Here is a 20,164-nt window from a genome sequence, read left to right on the forward strand (position 1 = left end):
GATTGCGGGCTTTGACGAGGTGGTACAATCGAGGGACCCCCGGGTGACAAAGGCTGTCGTGCAGGGCCCGGAGTTGGTTTACTTGTGCGCTGGCATATGTACCTCGGGAGAGGGCGTCTGGGGGCTCGTTGAGCTTGCCGGGGCGATACAAAATCTCGTAATTATAGGTGGAGAGCTCGATTCTCCACCTCAAGATTTTATCACTTTTGATCTTGCCCCGCTGCGTGTTGTTGATCATGAAAGCTACTGACCGTTAGTCAATGAGGAGAGTGAATAGGAGCTGGTGGAGGGGCTGGGGTCGCCGATAGAGTTGGAGGAGCTAGTCAGGGGGATTGGACAAATGCAGTCAGGTAAGGCGCCGGGGCCGGATGGGTTCCCGGTGGAATTTTATAAAAAGTATGCGGATCTGGTGGGCCCCCTGTTGGTGCGAGCCTTCAATGAGGCATGGGAGGGGGGGGGGGGGGCTTTGCCCCCGACGATGTCGCGGGCACTGATCTCTCTGATCCTGAAGCGGGATAAGGACCCCTTGCAGTGTGGATCATACAGGCCTATCTCGCTCCTCAATGTTGACGCTAAGTTGCTGGCGAAGATCCTGGCCACCAGGATAGAGGACTGTGTGCCAGGGGTGATATACGAGGATCAGACAGGATGTGTCAAGGGACGGCAGCTCAACACGAATGTGCGGAGACTGCTAAATGTTATTATGATGCCGGCGGTGGAGGGGGAGGCTGAGATAGTGGTGGCGCTGGATGCAGAGAAAGCGTTTGATAGAGTTGAGTGGGGGTACCTGTGGGAGGTGTTGGAGCGGTTCGGATTCGGGGAGGGATTCATCAAATGGGTGAGGCTGCTCTATGAGGCCCCGATGGCGAGTGTAGTTACCAATGGAAGGAGATCAGAGTACTTCAGTCTCTACCGTGCGACCAGGCAGGGGTGCCCCCTGTCCCCCTTGCTCTTTGCATTGGCAATTGAACCTTTGGCTATGGCGTTGAGGGAGTCAGGGAGATGGAGGGGTCTGGTGCGGTGTGGGGAGGAACATCGGGTATCGCTGTATGCGGACGACCTTCTGTTGTATGTGGCGGATCCAGAAGGGGGAATGCCGGGGGTGATGGAGCTGTTAGCGGAATTTGGGGGCTTCTCGGGCTATAAGTTAAATTTAGGCAAGAGCGAGGTATTTGTAGTACACCCGGGTGATCAGGAGGAGGGAATTGGGAGGCTCCCGTTTAAGTGGGCAGAGAAGAGTTTCAGATACCTGGGGGTGCAGGTGGCCAGGAGTTGGGGGACTCTCCATAAGCTTAATTTTACCAGGCTGGTGGAGCAGATAGAGGAGGAATTTAAAAGGTGGGACATGGTGCCGCTATCGTTGGCGGGTAGAGTGCAGTCCGTCAAAATGACGGTTCTCCCGAGGTTCTTGTTCCTCTTTCAGTGTTTGCCCATCTTTATCCCTAGGGCCTTTTTTAGAAGGGTGACTAGCAGCATCATGAGCTTTGTTTGGGCGCATGGGACCCCGAGGGTGAAGAGGGTCTTCTTGGAGCAGGGTAGAGATGGTGGGGGGGGCTGGCGTTACCCAATCTCTCGGGGTATTATTGGGCGGCCAATGTGTCGATGGTGCGCACGTGGGTGATGGAGGGGGAGGGGGCAGCATGGAAACGGATGGAGAGGGCGTCCTGTGGAGATACAAGCCTGGGGGCCCTGGTAACGGCGCCATGGCCGCTCCCTCCCACGAGGTATACCACGAGTCCGGTGGTGGCGGCTACCCTCAAGATTTGGGGGCAGTGGAGGCGACATAGGGGAGAAGTGGGGGGCTTGATGGAGGCTCCGTTAAGGGGGAACCATCGGTTCGTCCCGGGGAACATTGATGGGGGATTCCAGGGTTGGCACAGAGCGGGCATCAGACAGCTGAGGGACCTGTTTATTGATGGGAGGTTTGCGAGCCTGGGGGAGTTGGAGGAGAAATTTGGGCTCCCCCGGGGAACATGTTCAGGTATCTGCAGGTAAAGGCGTTTGCTAGGCGGCAGGTGGAGGGATTCCCTTCGCTTCCCGCGAGGGGTGTGAGTGACAGGGTGCTTTCGGGGGTCTGGGTCAGAGAGGGGAAGATATCTGATATCTACAAGGTTATGCAGGAGGTGGAGGAGGCGTCAGTAGAGGAGCTGAAAGCTAAGTGGGAGGGGGAACTGGGGGAACAGATCGAAGACGGGACATGGGCTGATGCCCTGGAGAGGGTTAATTCTTCCTCCTCATGTGCGCGGCTTAGCTTCATCCAATTCAAGGTGCTGCACCGGGCCCACATGTCCGGATCTAGGATAAGTAGGTTCTTTGGGGGCAAAGACAGGTGTGTCAGGTGTTCGGGGAGTCCAGCGAACCATGCCCATATGTTCTGGGCATGCCCGGCACTGGAGGAGTTCTGGAAGGGGGTGGCGAGGACGGTGTCGAGGGTGGTGGGATCCAGGGTCAAGCCAGGATGGGGACTCGTGATTTTTGGGGTTGGGGTGGAGCCGGGAGTGCAGGAGGCGAAAGAGGCCGGTGTGCTGGCCTTTGCGTCCCTAGTAGCCCGGCGAAGGATCTTGCTACAATGGAAGGATTCGAGGCCCCCAAGCGTGGAGACCTGGATCAATGACATGGCGGGTTTTATCAAGCTAGAGAGGGTCAAATTCGCCCTGAGGGGGAGGGGGAGGGGGAGGGGGGGGGGGAGGGGAGGGGGGGGAGGGGGAGGGGGGGGGGGGGGGGGAGGGGGAGGGGGGAGGGGGAGGGGGGGGGGGAGGGGGGAGGGGGAGGGGGGGGAGGGGGGGGAGGGGAGGGGGGGAGGGGGAGGGGGGGGAGGGGGAGGGGGAGGGGGGAGGGGGAGGGGGAGGGGGGAGGGGGAGGGGGGGGGAGGGGGGTGAAGGGGGGAGGGGGGGAGGGGGGGAGGGTGAAGGGGGGAGGGGGAGGGGGGAGGGGGGAGGGGGAGGGGGAGATGGGGAGGGGGGAGGGGGGGGAGGGGGGGGAGGGGGAGGGGGGAGGGGGAGGAGGGGGGGAGGGGAAGGGGAGGGGGGGAGGGGGAGGGGAGGGGGGAGGGGGAGGTGGGGAGGGGGGGGAGGGGGGGAGGGTGAAGGGGGGAGGGGGAGGGGGGGAGGGGGGAGGGGGGGGGAGGGGGGAGGGGGGAGGAGGGGGGAGGGGAAGGGGAGGGGGAGGGGGAGAGAGGGAGGGGGAGGGGGAGGGGAGGGGGAGGGGGAAGGGGGAGGGAAAAGGGGGGGGAGACGATGACTATGTTTGTTTATTTAATTTAAATTTATTTTTAAGTTCTCTTGTTGTTCATTGGGGTTGGGGGGGGTGGGGGGATGTGATACATGCGTTGATACGGTCTGGGGGGTGTTACAGTTATTATGGGGTTATTTTGTTGCATTTCATTGTTTATTGTTATATTTTCTGTAAAAAATTCCAATAAAAGTTATTTAAAAAAAAAAATGAGGAGAGTGAATCTCCTGCCGGCCAGGTAATGCCTCCGATGCCGCACCGCTTCAACGATAGCTTGGGCCTCCTTTTCAACAGACGGATGTCGAATTTCAGAGGCATGAAGGGTGCGGGAAAACATTGCCATGGGTCTGCCTGCTTGGTTCAGAGTGGCGGCTAGGGCGACATCTGAAGCGTCCCTCTCTACCTGGAAGGGCAGTGTCTCATCTGCTGCATGCATCCCGGCCTTGGCTATGGCTGAGCGAATACGTGCGAAGGCCTGTTGTGCCTCGGCCGTGAGAGGAAATTGAGTGGACTGTATAAGTGGGCGGGCCTTGTCCGCGTAGTTTGGGACCCACTGGGCGTAGGAGAAGAACCCAATGCAGCGTTTGAGGGCCTTGGGCAGTGGGGGAGGGGGAGCTCCATGAGGGGGCGCATGCGGTCGGGATCGGGCCCCAGGAGTCCGTTTTGGACTACATAGCCGAGGATGGCTAAGGGGTTGGTGCTGAACACGCACTTCTTTTTGTTGTAGGTGAGGTTGAGGAGAGTGGCGGTGTGGAGAAATTTTGCAAGTTTGGCGCGTGGTCCTACAGATCGTGGCCGCAGATGGTGACGTTGTCCAGGTCCGGAAACATGGCCCGCAGTCCGTACCGGTCAACCATTCGGTCCATTTCTCTTTGGAATATCGAGACCCCGTTAGTGACGCCAAAGGGAACCCTAAGAAATTGATAGAGCCGACCGTCCGCCTCGAAGGCGGTGTATGGACGGTCCGATTTGCGGATGGGGAGCTGGTGGTAGGCGGATTTCAGGTCGATTGTTGAGAAGACCCGGTACTGTGCATCTGATTGACCATATCAGATACGCGAGGGAGGGGGTACGTGTCGAGCTGCGTGTACCGATTGATGGTCTGGCTGTAGTCCACGACCATCCTGTGTTTCTCCCCAGTTTTAACCACCACCACTTGTGCTCTCCAGGGGCTATTGCTGGCCTCGATGATACCCTCCCGAAGCAGCTGCTGGACTTCGGACCTGATGAAGGCCTTGTCCTGGGCGCTGTACCGTCTGCTCCTGGTGGCAACGGGCTTGCAATCCGCAGTTAGATTGGCAAAGAGGGAGGGGGGGTCAACCTTGAGGGTCGTGAGGCCGCAAACGGTGAGTGGGGGTAGGGGCCCGCTGAATTTGAGGGTGAGACTCTGGAGATTACACTGAAAGTCCAGACCCAGCAATAGTGCAGCACAGAGGTTGGGGAGGACATAGAGGCGGAAACTGCTGAATTCTACGCCGTGGACAGTGAGATTGACCACACAGAAACCTCGGATCGGGACAGAGTGGGATCCGGAGGCCAGGGAGATTCGTTGGTTGGTGGGGTGGACCGCGAGGGAGCAGCGCCTTACCGTGGATGAAACCTTTGGTGCTCCCGGAGTCCAGTAGGCAAGAGGTCGCGTGGCCGTTGATTTCCACCGTCGCCGAGGCGGTGGCCAGGTTGTGAGGACGGGACTGGTCCAGTGTCATCGAGGCAAGCAGCGGGTGGTCGTCCGAGGATTCAGATGGGGAGCGTCGGCGACCCGGATCCAGCGTTCCAGTCCCGTGGGGAAGGTAAAATGGTGGCGTCCGGAGGACCTGTTGAGGAGAAGATGGCGGCCCCATGCAGTGCACGTTGTAGGGGCGGGGCAAGATGGCGGCGTCCATGGAGCGCACATTGCACGCGCGGGGCAAGATAGCGGCACTCATGGTGCGCACGTTGTGGGGACGGCGCAAGATAGTGGCGTCCACGGGCCGCACGTGGCCCCGGGAGCAGAAGATGGTGGCGCCCATTGTGCGATCGGCTGGGGGAAGGGAGCAATTTCGGGCGTGATACCGGCGACTGCGCGGGCCTGGCACACCGCCGCAAAGTGGCCCTTCTTACCGCAGGATTTGCAAGTGGCAGCGTGGACTGGGCAGCGCTGGTGGGGGTGCTTCTGCTGGCCGCAGAAGTAGCAGCGGGGACCCCCAGGGTGCATGGCGTGGCGGGGCGGTGCAGGAGTGGCCCCAGCCGGGGGGGTCATTTGCGGGGTCCAAGAGGAGTAGGAGGGGTGGGCCGCGCAACGAGCGGGGTAGGATTGGACGTTGCGAGATGCGACCGTCATGGAGAGCGCTAAAGCTTTCGTCTCCGCTAGGTCGAGCATGGCCCCTTCCAGCAGTCGTTGTCGGATGGGGTCTGACGCAATCTCCGTCACAAATGCGTCATGCATGAGGAGATTGGAATGTTCAGTGGCCGTAACGGCCTGACAGTCACAGTCCCGTACGAGTGGGATAAGAGCCCGCCAGAAGTCTTCGATCGACTCACCAGGAAGTTGTACGCGGGTGGCAAGTACGTGCCTTGCGAAGAGTGTGTTTGTCTTCTGAACGTTGTTCTCTTTAAGGAATGTCATTGCTTCCGTGTAACCTGGGGCGTCCTGGATCAACGGGAACACGCTGGAGGTCAACCTGGAGTATAGACTTGGATCTTCTGAGCTTCCGTCGGTGTGGGGATCGCAACGTTGATGTAGGCCTCAAAGCAAGCCAGCCAGTGATTAAAGTCCTTTCTGGCGTCAGGCGAGTGCGGATCCAGCTGCTGGCGATCAGGTTTGATCCTGATGTCCATAATGTAGAAAATCTGACTGTAATAAATTGATGTATGATCAATTGCACGAAAGATTCAGATTGGTACAACTGCGGCTTTATTATAGTCAGGTGCGTGGCCTCCTACTGCAGATGGTGAAATGGCTGATCAGAAGGAGGACACGCATATTTATACGGCTCCTTATGGGCGGAGCTAGCTGGCAGGGGCTACTGGCGAACCTGTAGTGTAGGTTCTACCGTACATCCCCTAATACAGGTGCACACAGTTAACATAGTGGATCACCACAGGGGCCTCTGCTGTGAGGATGTATAATGAGGTGAGGGGTAGGGGGAGTTCCCCCCACATTGTAGCAGGCATCTATTTCCCTGATTTGGAAGAAAGACATGGACCTGGAGGAGTGTGGGTCGCACCGCCCAATATCATTACTTAATGTTGATGCAAAGTTGTTAACGAAGATGTTAGCGTCGTGGATAGAGTGTGTGCCCGGGGTGATAGGAGAGGAGCATTCGGGATTTGTGAAGGGGAGGCAGTTGTTGGCGAATATGCATCGGCTGCTTAATGTTATTATGATGTGCTCGGAGGGGCAGGAGGTAGACGGCCTTCAATCGGGTGGAGTGGCTATATTTGTTGGAGGTGCTGGGTGGGTTTGAGTTTGGCCAGGGGTTCGTGGATTGGGTCCAGTTGCTGTACAGGGGCCGATAGCGAGTGTCCGGCTGAACAGGATGAACTCGGGGTATTTTAGGCTGTATCTGGGACGAGGCAGGCATGCCTGCTCTCCCCATTGCTTTAGCGATAGAGCCACTGGCAATGGCACCTCGAGCTTCAAGAGCGTGGAAAACGATCAAGTGGGGGAGCGGGGTGGGGTGGGTGCTGCTGAACACAGAGTCTTGCTGTTTGTAGACGATCTGTTACATATGTTGGAACCGGTGGGCGGCTTTGAAAGGATTATGAAGATCTTGAGAGAATTTGGCCTATGGTGGGGTATAAATTGGACATGGGGAAGAGTGAGGTGTTCCCGATTAATGCTTGAGGGCAGGAGAGGACGTTGGGGGAGTTGCGGTGCCAGATGGTGGGGGCGAATTTTCAGTATCTAGGAATCCAGACAGCGTGAAGTTGGTCACAGTTACATAAATTGATCTTGGCATGACTGCGAAGGGGATGAAGGCAGATTTCAAGAGGTGGGATGTGTTTCCGCTGTCGCTGGCTGGGTGCGTGCAGACGGTTAAAATAACAGTGCTGCCCAGGTTCTTGTTCGAGGTCCAGAACCTCCCTATCTTTGTGCTCACGTCCTTTTTTAGGAAGGTAAACAAGATAATTTGGGGGGTTTGTTTGGGCGGGGAAGACTCAACAGGCGAGGAGAGTGTTTTTGGAGAGCGGGTGAGGGGGGGGGGGGGGGGGGGAAGGGGTGGGGGGAACTGGCGATGAGGGCGACGAACATCACAATGGTGAGTAAATGAGCTGTGGAGGAGGGGTCGGTGTGGAGGCTGATGGAGGCGTCGTCGTGTAGGGGGACGAGTCTGAGGACACTATTGTTGCCGCCATTTTCATTCTTGCCAGTCCGGTACTCTGTGAGTCCAATGGTGGTTTTGCCGCTGCGGGTGTGGAGTCAGTGCAGGCAACATTTTGGGTTAGAGGGCATGTCGATGTGGGCACCCATATCAGATAATCACAGGTTTGTGCCAGCAGGACTGTATACGAGGTTCCGGGGGTGGCGGAAGGTGGGGATAGAGTACTTCAGGGGTCTGTTTATAGGGGACAAATTTGCAGGTTTGGAAGAGTTGGAGGAAATGTATGAGTTGCATCATGGGAATGGTTTCAGATACCTGCAGGTTGGGGATTTTGTGAGGAGCGAGGTTCCGTCCTTCCTGGGGCTGCTGCCTCCGGTGCTGCCAGACAAGCTGTTGTTGGAGGATCATATTGGGGAGGTGGGAGCGTCAGACATTTATGGGGAGTTGATGGAGAGGGAGGGCGCTCCAGTGGAGGAGGTTAAGCGTAACTGGGAGGACGGGTTGGGTGGGGTGGTGCAGGCCAGGACGGGGAAAGAGGCCCTGCTGAGGGTGAACGCAGCCTCGCTCTGTGCGAGGTTCAGCCTCATCCAGTTTAAGTTGGTGCGTAGGGCCCACATGACAGTTGCGAGGATGAGCTGGTTCTTTTCAGTGGTTAAAGATAGGTGTAGACGGTGTGCCTGGGAGGGCGGGAATCACATCCACATGTTCTGGGCACGTCCAAAGTTGAGGGGATTCTGGCAGGGGTTCTCGGAGGTCATGTCCATGATTTTAGGAGTAGGGGTGACTCTGGGTCTGGAGGTGCCGATATGTGGCATGTCAGAAGATCCAGGAGTCCAGGTGGGGAGAGAAGCTGATGTATTGACTTTCGCCTCCCTGATAACCCGGAGATGGATCTTGTTGTGCTGGTGGGACTCGGAGCTGCTGAAAGTGGTGGTATGTGTGAGCGACCAGGCAGAATTCCTGCCTTTTGAGAAGGTCAAGTTTGCCCTGCGGGGGTCGGAGGAGGGGCTCTCACGGAGGTGGAAACTGTTCATTGATTTCTCCAAGGTGAATTAAGGGGTCACTGGGTGGCGAGTGGGTGAGTGGGGTAAGGTGAAAATTAGGAAGGTGGGGTGGGTTGGGTGTTGGTATCGGGGGATGTTGGGGGCCGGTGATTTCTGTTCATGTCGATGTTTAGTCTTCTGATATTTTCAGATATATACGTAAAATGTCTTTAATAAAAATATTTGGAAAAAGAATTACATCAAATGTACAGCAGAGAAACAGGCCATTTGGTCGAACCAATCTATGTTGGTATTTTTATTTCACTTGAGCCTCCACTTATCCTTCCTCATTGCCTCCACCAACATGACCTATTTTGTCTCATATGCCTCCCCAGCTTCCCCTTATATACATAGATACTATTTGCCTCAATCACTCACTGGGGGTGACAGGTTCCACATTCTTCACCCAATTTGTGAAGGAATGGCGATAATATTTCCACGTCAGGATGGTGTGTGTCTTGGAGAGGAACCTGCAGGTGGTGGTATTCCCATGTGTCTACTACCCTTGTCCTTCTAGGTGGTAGTGGTTGTGGGTTTGGAAAGTCCTATCGAAGGGGAGTCGCTACAGTGCATCTTGCAAATGGTGTGTCTCGGCGGTGGAGGGAGTGAATGTTGAAGGGTTTCCGGCCAAGCCACACTTGAAGGACCACAATATTGTAATTAATGATTTAACTCAAACCCAAATAGTTGGTCTGGACTAAATGGGTTCAACATTCAGTTGATCAATTCTTTGGTTCCCTTGATTCCCACAGTTCAATGCTTCATTGCAAATTTTAAAACTTTTTAATCCACATTTTTATTGAGGTTCTCTTAAGGACATTCAAAACTTCAGCTTGAAGATGGACCATACTCCAGTATTTGAACTCGGTCCATTAAGCACACAAGTGTATTGCAAAATCCCCTAATGTTTTTCATTTCACTGCCCTATCTGGTAGATCACTCCAAATATTAATTTCCCATTGGGGTAACAATCTTTTTTTCCAAATCCACTTTGAAGTTATTTTTCTCGAATTAAATAAATGACCTTTCAGTAACATTATGAGTTCACCTTTTTCCGTGCTATTTAATACTTCCCATACCCCATGAGATACCATGTTAAGCTTCTCTCTGGCCAGCAAGAGTTTAAATTTCTCGAATATTTCATCACGATTCTTCAACTGTGTATCATTGCTGCTGGGCTTTTGTGCAATCTGTTCCAACGCCCATTAGTTGTTTAAGAAGTATGATGACCAGAGATGAACAGAAGGAAAACTGGTTCCACATTCTCAGAGCAGAATCTAATGCAGGTTCTGAGGCAATGGGAGGGAGGTGGGGTTTGATCGGGGGAGGATTAAGTAATTTAGTGCCCCCTCATTCAAAGGCACACAGTGCCTGATCGAGGTATCTGGCATCGGGACCAGGCATGCTCTCTGAGAGCCACTGCTTACCCTTCACCTCCTTGCCCATGACCACACTCCATGAACCCCATCCCACATTTCTTACCTTTCTCCAGGGATCCCACGATGAACCCTGGTGAAGGCCCAAATGAATTACTTACTGGTGGACAGGTTTTGTTTTAATTTTTAAACTCGTGTCGACTCTTGGTCTTCAAATTGCCCCTTGTTGATTTTGCCAACTCCAATTTGCCCTCCTCCCACTGTCCGCCTTCCTTTCTGTGCCCTCTCTGCTCCCTCACTCCTGCCTCCTCCCTGTTTCTTTCCTCTTCTGTGTCTTCTCCCTTTCTCCTCTATTGCTGTCCTTGCTCCTCTGTCTATCCTTTCCCACTGTCCTCTCTCTCCAAAAGGTGAGTCGCCTGAAGCTGGTTTTCTGAAGTGGGTGAGCTCTCTATGCTGCACGAGCAGCGACAGCAACTCACCAAATGCATTTAAGGGAGGTGCAAGGTCCCAATTTCAGGACCGTGGTGGGCATTCCTGGCTTGGCTTGAGCAACGCCAGTTCTGGGCCTGTTTTAATGGAGGCGGACGTGTCTCTATCCTTGTTTGTCGGTAACTGTTAGCTGAGAGTAAGTGCAGCAGCCTGCACCGACCTGCGTACAGTCCAGCCTGTCATGATACTGCTCCCCTAATGATAAATGCATTTCCAAACCAGCAGGTACCTTCAGAGCTCTCAGGCATTTACAAGGACAGAGCAGCCCAGCAGAGCTGCAAAGGCCCACTTGCAGAGCACCAGCGAAGACAAAATGATTCTTCCGTCGGCATCTGTCAGTGGGAGTCCAATGTTGCTTTCTCGCAAGCCTGTACCTCTGGGACGATCCCACTTGGCAGGGAAATGGGGTAAGATTCTAAATATAGTGCTGTGACCTTCAAGTTCCATCTGATAGTCTGTGGCTTTTGGTTAACCGTTTAATACCAGGCACCACTTTGTATCTGCCAAAGTTATGTAGGTACAGTAACATTACAGCAGCAACACCTCAATCTCAAATTCCTTTGGAGGTTTTGTCAGACCCCTGGTATAATTCCAGGTTTCCCTGGCCATACTTAGCAAAGGTGAGAGATGGATATTTGTTACTGACTCATCAAATGGGCCTCAATTGGAGGGTTTCCAGGCCAGAGAATCTCTCCCTCTATAGGAGGAAAATTAATAAAATAATCTGGCTCAGCTCTCCCCTCATCTAGAGTGCCATGAATGAGGAGGAACACAGTGTGTATAGGCTAAGACATCTTCCTCCTCCACCAACCACCTCACCTGGAGACCAGAGGCTAGGTTAACCAACGGCCGCTCAACGTTCAAGGGCTCCCACGGACCCCACAAACCCAGCGTGCATATTCCTTGTAGCTGCTCCAGACATGGGATTTCTTAGGCCTTAGAGTTTCTTTCAGGACTTCAGTCAATTATCATCATTATGCATAGTTCCGAGGGCAGGTTAAGATTGCAAAGAGCACAGAAGTGCTGAGAGTAAAAAATTGAGCATTGGCAAAGCATATGGTGATTTGAATGGAGAATAGCTAATTATGGGTCCCTTAAGTGCTTCACCGTGCCTCTGCTGGCATTTTATCAGCAGTAAATGGGTCCTCCGCCATATATGAAAAATCCCTGGTGGAATCAGTAGGGATCACCTGATCAGGCACCTTGTGACCCACAGAGGGCACCCCTGGCAGCAAGGGTCACCCCTGTGGAAGCACCAACCCCTGTCCTCATTAGTTATTCCCTCTCCTTGTCAGGGCCCATGTAACTGACACCTGTGATCCTCAACTCCACACACCTTGGTTCGAGAGTGGAGTCCATGATGCCTCTCTGGGCCAGGTGCAGTTCCAGCAGTGGCCATTACTCCTGGTGGCGTTGCTGGGAGTAAAGAGCTGTGAACTGTGACCATGCCGAGAAGGAATAGGAGCCCCGATGCCTGGCTAATTCTTGATGGATGCAAACTTGGGTCTGGGCACCCAGAACCAATCGAGTCGGGATTGCCTGTGGTCACTCCTGCCCTGTAAACTCCCAGACAGGGAAGGGGCGAGGCCATGATGGATTTGAAACAAATGTGAGGATTTTCAAATCCAATTACTGCAGGACTGGGAGACAATGTAGGTCAATGAACACAGAAATGATGGGCAAACAGGATCTCATTGTGCTCTTTCATCTGTCACCCAAATGCAGCTGGTGATTGTCAGCTCTCGTTTTCTGGGCATTAATAATACTGAGCTGCTTGTACGAAGATCAGCAGGAAACTGTGTGTGGGACAATCCGACCATAATTTTAATATTTTTGTGTATCTCCCACCAGTTTCAGGCAGGTTGTATGAATCTCCATAAACGCAGTCACTCAATCTTACGACTGTAAGTCCAGCTGACCCTGATCAGACAATTATCTCCCATGGGGAAGTAGACACCATTAGTTAAATCAATTAATGCTGGATCAGTCAACATTTAAACTAAGAAGGGATTGAAAATTGCACAGGATATATATAGTTAGAGATAATTTCACGCAGAGCCTGAAGTGATATCAGAAATGTCACGCCAGGCAAGGCAGCTGGTGATGGGGGATTATTAGAATGTACAGTCAGAGGGCTATTTTGGGCTTCTGCTTGAGTCACGTTTAGTGTTTCTTCTTTCTAAAAAGTGCCGGTACAAAATCCACACCGAGTGTACAGATTTCAGTAAGTTAATCTCCGCTGAATTGGGATACTTAAATTAAAAAATAAATAATGAGAAACAAATAATGAGCCGGACCTCACCCCACTTGCACCAATTCCTGCTGGAGAGCCTAGATATGTCGGTGGGTTAGGTTTCAATGTGATACCCTCACTGTAGGCACACTCAAATCTGACTACCAATATTTATGGTAATGCAATCCTTTTAATGTGTTTGATTAATTCTATCGCACTCAAAATGGCATGAGCTTTGTTGGGCTGATGGGGGTCTTGCCCATTTGTCAGAGAACTGACGGAGAACCTCCTTGAGTTCCGTGGGGATGGACCAATGGAGTCCAGTGCCCTTCAGGTACTTAGGTGGCCACCATTGAGCCACCCCATGATTGAAGACCCAAGCAAGAGCTACTGGCCAATCAGAAGTAGGCATCGCCTCAGGCCACGAGTGCTAGCCGCTGGTGACACCACACCTACCATAGGCCCAGGAATGCCGAAGGATCCCAAACCAAAGGTGAATAAGGCTGGGATCCACATTGCGGGACAGGGTGAAACGCTGGCATTTCCCTCCAGACTTCCTGAAAAAAAGAAAGAGCAATTCACTTACCTGCAGGGGCTGGCAGGGACCCGGGGAGCTTCACGCAGCTTTGGCTGTGGAAACGGGCCCCCGTGCTTCCGGTTCCGAGTCCGCGCATGTGCACGGCGGCGGCCTCCAGCGGCCGTGCCGAATGTGATGGCGGACTAGGACCGCGGACCAGGACCAAGAAACTAGGTCCCACCGATCTACCCCACGCTGCTTAATCAGACCTGCCCGATGACTGCCCTGGCTGCCCCCGGTGCTGGACACCCCCCCCCCCCCCAGACGTGGTTAGAACCATGCCGTCGGGAACTCGGAAGGTCGGGACCGGAGTATCGCTGGGAGGGCGTCTGGCAATGGCACCCCAGCTGTGCGTTGTGATTCGCGGGCGAGCGATTCTCCGGGGACGGGCTGCATTTAGTTCAGTAGACAATGCAGCTGGCATACATAGAAATAAAAAATGATTTCATTTCGCCTCTGGATAGAAATGTATTATGGGATTTACCAACCAACTTGCCGTGTGTTTTTCGGTTGTGGAGGTGGCCTGCCAGTGGGATTTTCTGGTCCTGCCGTTGTCAACGGGATTTCTCATTGACTGAACCCTTTGTTGCCGGGAAACCCGGTGCCGTTGGTGGGACAGGAATATCCTGCCGGTGTGAACAGCGAGTAAATTCCGCCCATAGCCTTCAGCGATCCTTTTCATCTACACCCAAGATCTCTATAGGCCTCTAGTCATGCGCATTGCCCTTGCTGGTTCAGTATTGGCATGGCTATTACTATTATGAACCAGGCCCTAGAAATCAGAGAGTTCCTACAAATTTCCAGATGATCAATTTGCTTATGATCTAAAATGCAACCAATCAGCCTGAGCTCATTGGATCACTTCCTATCCCAAGGCTGCCTAGGTTACCTTCTTATACAAAGAGGAGACAAAGAGACACAGCCCAGTCCATCACATGACACCACCTCCCATCCATTGACTCTGTCTCCACCTCCCGCTGCCTTGGGGAAGCGGACAGCATAATCAAAGGCCCCTCCCACCCAAGTTATTCTCTCTTCCAACCTCTTCCATCAGGCAGAAGATACAAAAGTCTGAGAACACGCACGGCAGGCTCCTGCATTGGAAGTACAAATCTGTGCCGTGGCCACTGCCAACCTGTGCCAGGGAAGTGCCCAGGCATGTCCTCTACCTTGGTCCCCCCCGGTGGGATACCCCCGTCTGAATCCTGGGGTTTGGATTCTCCGCACACCGATGCCCAAATCATATGGAGGGGAGCCGGTTAATGGTATTCACGGGCTGGATTCTCCGTCCCGCTGCGCCACCTTTCTGTTTCAGCACGTCGGTGGGATGCTCCATTATGCCGGCTGGTCAATGAGGTTTCCCATTGTGGGGCAGCCCCACGCTGTCGGGAAACCCCCGGGCTGCCGGCAAAACGGAGTATCCCGCCGGCGGAGAATCCAGCTGATGCATGAAAATGTATTTGAATGAAGTTCCTGCCCTATGTGGGCAACAACCTTAATAGATCACCGGCGAGGGGCGGGAAAATGGGCAAACGAGATCTCGCCGGCAAGATTCACGGATCCCTACTCTCGCCGTTTACTCTCGCGGTGAACACGGGCGCAAAATCTGCCCATCGTTTCCTTGGAATTAACAACTTTAACCATTTGATTAAGTTTAGCTTCAATACAAATCCACAAACCATTTTTAAAGCAAAAACTGGATTCATATCAGATTAAACTAAACCCTAACTCTTTGTATATACAAATACACATCCACTAAACCTTGCAGCACAGTCAGGTACTGACACTTTCCGTTTGTTTTATTTATTTGCACAAGGGATTTGGATGTCACTGGCTAGGCCAACATTTATTGCCCATCCCTAACTGTCCTTGAGAAGGTGGTGGTGAGCTGCCTTCTTGAACTGCTGCAGTCCATATGGTGTAGGTACATCCGCAGTGCTGTTAGGGATGTAGAGCAAGGATTTTGACCTGCCGACAGCGAAGGAACGGCAATATATTTCCAAGTCAGGATGGTGACTGCCTTGTAGAGGAACTTGGCAGGTGGTGGTGTTCCCTTGCACCTGATGCTCCAGTCATTCTAGGTGGCAGGGTTTATGGGTTTGTGCTGCCAGAGGAGCCTTGGTGAGTTCGTGGTCACACACAAAGTGGGCGAGATTTTCCATGTCCCTATGCGGTGTGATTTGACATTGCGGAAGTGGCACGCAATTGGCCATCGCTGTCAAAGTGAACCCCGCGGCATGGGTTTGCCATCAGCAGAACTGCAAGATCCCGGCTGCAGGAATAGCCGGAAAATTCTGGACACAAATTTGACCTTTAGCCCAGTATTAACCAAACCACAACATCTATTTGTGCTTTAATGAGAAGAGGATATAACTTGAAGGAACATCAGCCAATAAAATCCATTTTGCACTGCAGAAACGTGCCATTGAAATCGTGTCTCTTAACTTCATGGAATTATTTACCTGGCCATGTATGTTTACTCCACTTCTCCTAATATTTGGAGTGCTGGTTGAATGATTTATGCAAACTTCTTTGTCAAAAGCTTTTAAATTGAAAACAGAGAGAGGATGGAGCTGGTTTCTGTGAGTTCTGTTTACAGTTCTACATTTCTGTTGTAGGAAGGAGTGACACACCTGTTGGACTTACTCCACTGAATGTTTAGTACTTATCCCTAGCTGCCTCAAAAGTATTGTCGCCTCATTTTTGGAAAATATATTGAAAATGGTTAATATAATTACCATTATAAACTATATAATTACTCCACTTACTGAATGGGGAGAGTCAGAAGAACGGATGATTTCACTCATGACTCCTTCTCCCTTCCTTTCAATCTTATTATCGAGCTTATTCTTTCATCAGTCTGCTAAAATATCTGTTGAAGAAGGAAGGTGAAGAAATAAATTGCCTTTAAATATTTAGCACCTTACACTCTTACACCCCCACCCAAAGATGTACCATAGCACTTAAAGCCAGCGAATGACTTTTAAATATAACCTGACAATGTTCATGTGAAGTTATTTAGGCGAAGGTGCTATATGAATGCAAGGTGTTGTTGTTAAATTGTCACTGTTGTTCTTTCCCCCGTGGAGCCAATTTGTGCAAGGCAAGATTCCAGTAATTGAGATAAAATACCTGTCACTACGTTTGGGTGGTGGTGACTGAGCGCTGAATCTTGGCCAGGGTACCATGACAACGCCATGCTCCACTTCGAATTGTACCATGGGATCTCTTCCATTCACCTGAACCCAGGCAGATAGAGCTGTGGTCTCACATTAATTCCCAAAGACAGCACTTCTTTCACTACTGCAATGAAGTGTCAACCTAGATTAGTGTGACAACATGTAGCAACAGCTTTCAGTTGTGCCGCACTCTTGACATGGAAAGAGATGTCTCAAAGTGCTTGACAATAAAGTGCTGGAGACTGATATCCTTCATAAAAAGTTGTTGACGGAAAGCACACATGAATAGATTGATACCATCACAGCAAATCAGCTTGGCTGATATTAACTCATTGGCTAACATTTCTGGTAGGGAAGAAGAAAATAAAATAACATTTATATAGTGCCATGGGATCTTCCATGTCCACCTGTGCAGATAGAAGAGCCTCAGTTTAGCCCCTCAATCGAAATAAGGGCACCTCCAACAGTGCAGCACTGCCTCAGTATTGCACTGTGATGTCAACCCAGATCAAGGTTCAGCAAACATAATAACAAAAAAAGCCATTTTTAAAATGGGCCTCCGCCCCTCAGCAGGGAAGCTTATATTCCACGATCCCCAATTGGAGATCGACCGGGTCTCCCCGTGGGTCTCCTGGGGGTTATAACAGTAGTCGAAAAAGATAGTTGATCTCAGGTACCTGTGCATCTAGCTCATTTTAACGATAATTACACTTTCGCTCGTACTCGAGGACATCTCGTCGAATCATGTTTTGGCAAATTCAATGTCCATTTATGAAGTTGGACTTTGAAAAATGGTTCCCTTCATGTGGTCAGTGTGGACGCATTTCCAAAATGTGTAACGTATAGCTCGCTCCAAATGATATGGGTACAGAAAATTTGACTAATGATCTGAACGCATGTGTTCAAACCCACCAAACCAGCTGGAAAATTTAAATTTAATTAATGAAAGAAATCCAGAGTGAAAAACTAGTGTCAGTGTAATGAACTCCAATTGGCTTTATTGGTTGGCCAATTGGAGTATGAGCTCCCTCAATGATAGCTCATTGAAGGGGCCCATATAAGCACCTGTGTAGGCTTTGTGAGCCAGTCTTAAGTTGACTGGACTGCTACCAGCACTGTTTGTAGCTGCTCCTGTAATATCGTTATTGTAAATAAATATTGGTGTGGTGATGGAAATCCTGCCTCCCATGGATTACTACAGTGGCGACGAGGTAAACTACGAATTTTGCGGAGACCAGCTGCCGCACTCGGAGGGTAAGCCTTGCCATTTTAAAAATGCCGTTTTTTGGGAGGTTAGAGGCATTCAACCTGGCTATTGAGGACTGGTCCCAGTATGTGGAGAGAATGTGTTACTTCTTCCGGGCAAATGATATACTGACGGACGAAAGGAGGCGGCTTATCCTGCTGTCGGCGTGCGGACCCTCAGCTTTCGCCATTATACGTAGTCTGACTTATCCCGATACGCCGGACACGAAAACTTTCCAAGAAGTAACGGAATTGGTGAAAGAGCACTACGACCCAACACCACCCCTCATTTTGCGTAGGTACAGATTCTACACAGTGAAGCGGGAAGACAGGGAGTCAGTCACAAATTTCTTGACCCGCCTGAGAAGGCTGGCGGAAAAATGTGAGTTCGGCCCGACACTAAATGAAATGCTTCGGGACCGGTTAGTGTGTGGTATAAACTACCTCACAATACAGAAACTCCTGTTGGCGGAAACGGAGCTAGACTGCAGGCAGGCGTTACAGCTCGCACTGTCCCTAGAAAAGGCAGCAAGTGGGGCGCAGGAACTACAGGGCACGCCAATTGAGGTAGATACCTGTGAGAGGAACTACCACAACGGATCCTGCTACCAGATAGCCGCTGTCAGGAAAAGCCTGAGGAATAGAGGGAAAAAGGAAAATCCCAGAACTGCCCCCAAGTCTGCCAGGAGTAACTGGAGACAGAGGGAAGTACCGGCTGAGGCTCCCCCAACAGAGAAGGACCGTTTCTGGCACTAGTCAGAGTGGGGTAAAACGACAGAAACCCTAGAAGGAGGTGGCAAAAGAGGAATAGCAGGTGGGGGACGCAGGGACGTACACAACCCATCCTCCTCCGAAGGGGAACAATTATATAATATTGCAACGAAGAAAGCAGAACCCATTAAGATTACCCCACGGGTGAACGGGCTGCCGACAATAATGGAAATAGACACGGGTGCGGCCGTATCAGTAATGGGAGTGGCAGCATTTAGAAAAATCAAAGATGGACTCCAGCCGCTAACCCTAACAAAAACATAGACAAAATTTAAAACCTACACGGGGGAACCCCTGGAAGTTCTAGGCATGACTCATGTACCCGTGGAATATGAGAAACAATTGCTCAGATTACCGTTGACGATAATAGAGGGCTCCGGACCAAGCTTAATTGGACAAAACTGGCTGAAAGACCTAAAATTAGATTGGATGAAAATTTTCCAGCGTGGAAGCCGGCAGTTGAGTGGAGTACTCAAAAAATACCCGGAGGTCTTCCAGGAAGGTTTGGGGGAAATCATAGGCGCCAAAGCAACTTTGCACATGGACCCAGAAGCCCTTCCGAAATTTTGTAAGGCCAGGCCGGTACCTTTCGCATTAAGGAAGAAAGTAGATGATGAAATAGAAAGGTTACGGCGCGACGGCATTATCAGACCAGTACAGTTCTCGGAATGGGCAACGCCGGTGGTACCAATTTTGAAGCCAGACGGCTCAATACGTCTCTGTGGAGATTTCAAACAGACGGTAAACAAATACGCACTGCTGGACAAATACCCAATCCCAAAAATAGATGACCTATATGCCAAATTGGCAGGTGGGCTTTTGTTCACGAAACTGGACATGAGCCACGCCTACCTGCAGTTAAAACTGGACAAGGACTCCCAGAAGTTCGCTACGATCAACACCCTGAAGGGCCTTTTTCGTTATACTAGGCTACCTTTTGGAGTGTCATCAGCTTGCGCTATATTCCAGTGTACGATGGAAAATATTCTGCAGGGACTACCGCAGGTGGCGATTTATTTGGATGATGTCTTAATCATGGGTAGGACAAACAGGGAACACTTAAGGAACCTGGAGGAAGTGCTCAGGCATTTCGCAAAGGCAGGCATACGGCTAAAAAGGGAAAAATGTGTTTTTCTGGCCCCACAAGTGATATACCTGGGATATAAAGTAGACGAGTCAGGCTTACATCCATTAGAAGACAGAGTAAGGGCAATAAAAGAAGCCCCAGCTCCCACCACGGTCCAGGAGTTACGATCATTTCTAGGGTTGGTAACCTATTATGGAAAATTTATTGAAAATAGGGCGTCCATCCTAGAACCCCTCCACCAGCTACTAAAAAAGGGGCAAGAAAGGAAATGGTCTGCCCGCCAAAAGCGAGCATTTAGGGACATTAAGTAACAGCTGTCATCCGAAAATGTCCTAGAGCATTATGTCCCAAGAAAGGAGTTGATGGTCACTTGTGATGCATCCCCCTACGGGGTAGGAGCCGTCTTAGCCCATAGAGGAAGGAATGGGGAAGAACGGCCAATAGCCTATGGTTCGAGGACCTTGGCGATAGCTGAGAGGAAGTACGCCTAAATCGTGAAGGAAGGACTGGCGGTGATATTCGCAGTAAAAAACTTTCACCAGTATCTGTACGGGCGGAAATTCACCATAGTGACGGACCATAAGCCGTTATTAGGGTTATTAAAAGAAGACAAGTCATTACCCCCGATT

General features: G+C 51.5%; 1 protein-coding gene across 1 annotated transcript in view; it reads left to right on the forward strand.

The window, feature by feature from the left end:
• The window catches only part of LOC119971465, a 258,981-nt gene that overhangs the window by 147,137 nt on the left and 91,680 nt on the right, over positions 1-20,164 (forward strand). The window contains exon 8 of the mRNA XM_038807034.1: positions 10,666-10,850. Coding sequence (XP_038662962.1) covers positions 10,666-10,850 — 185 coding nt within the window. The remainder of the gene's footprint in view (positions 1-10,665; positions 10,851-20,164) is intronic.

The sequence above is a fragment of the Scyliorhinus canicula genome, chromosome 1, assembly GCF_902713615.1.
Source record: "Scyliorhinus canicula chromosome 1, sScyCan1.1, whole genome shotgun sequence".
NCBI lineage: Eukaryota > Metazoa > Chordata > Chondrichthyes > Carcharhiniformes > Scyliorhinidae > Scyliorhinus > Scyliorhinus canicula.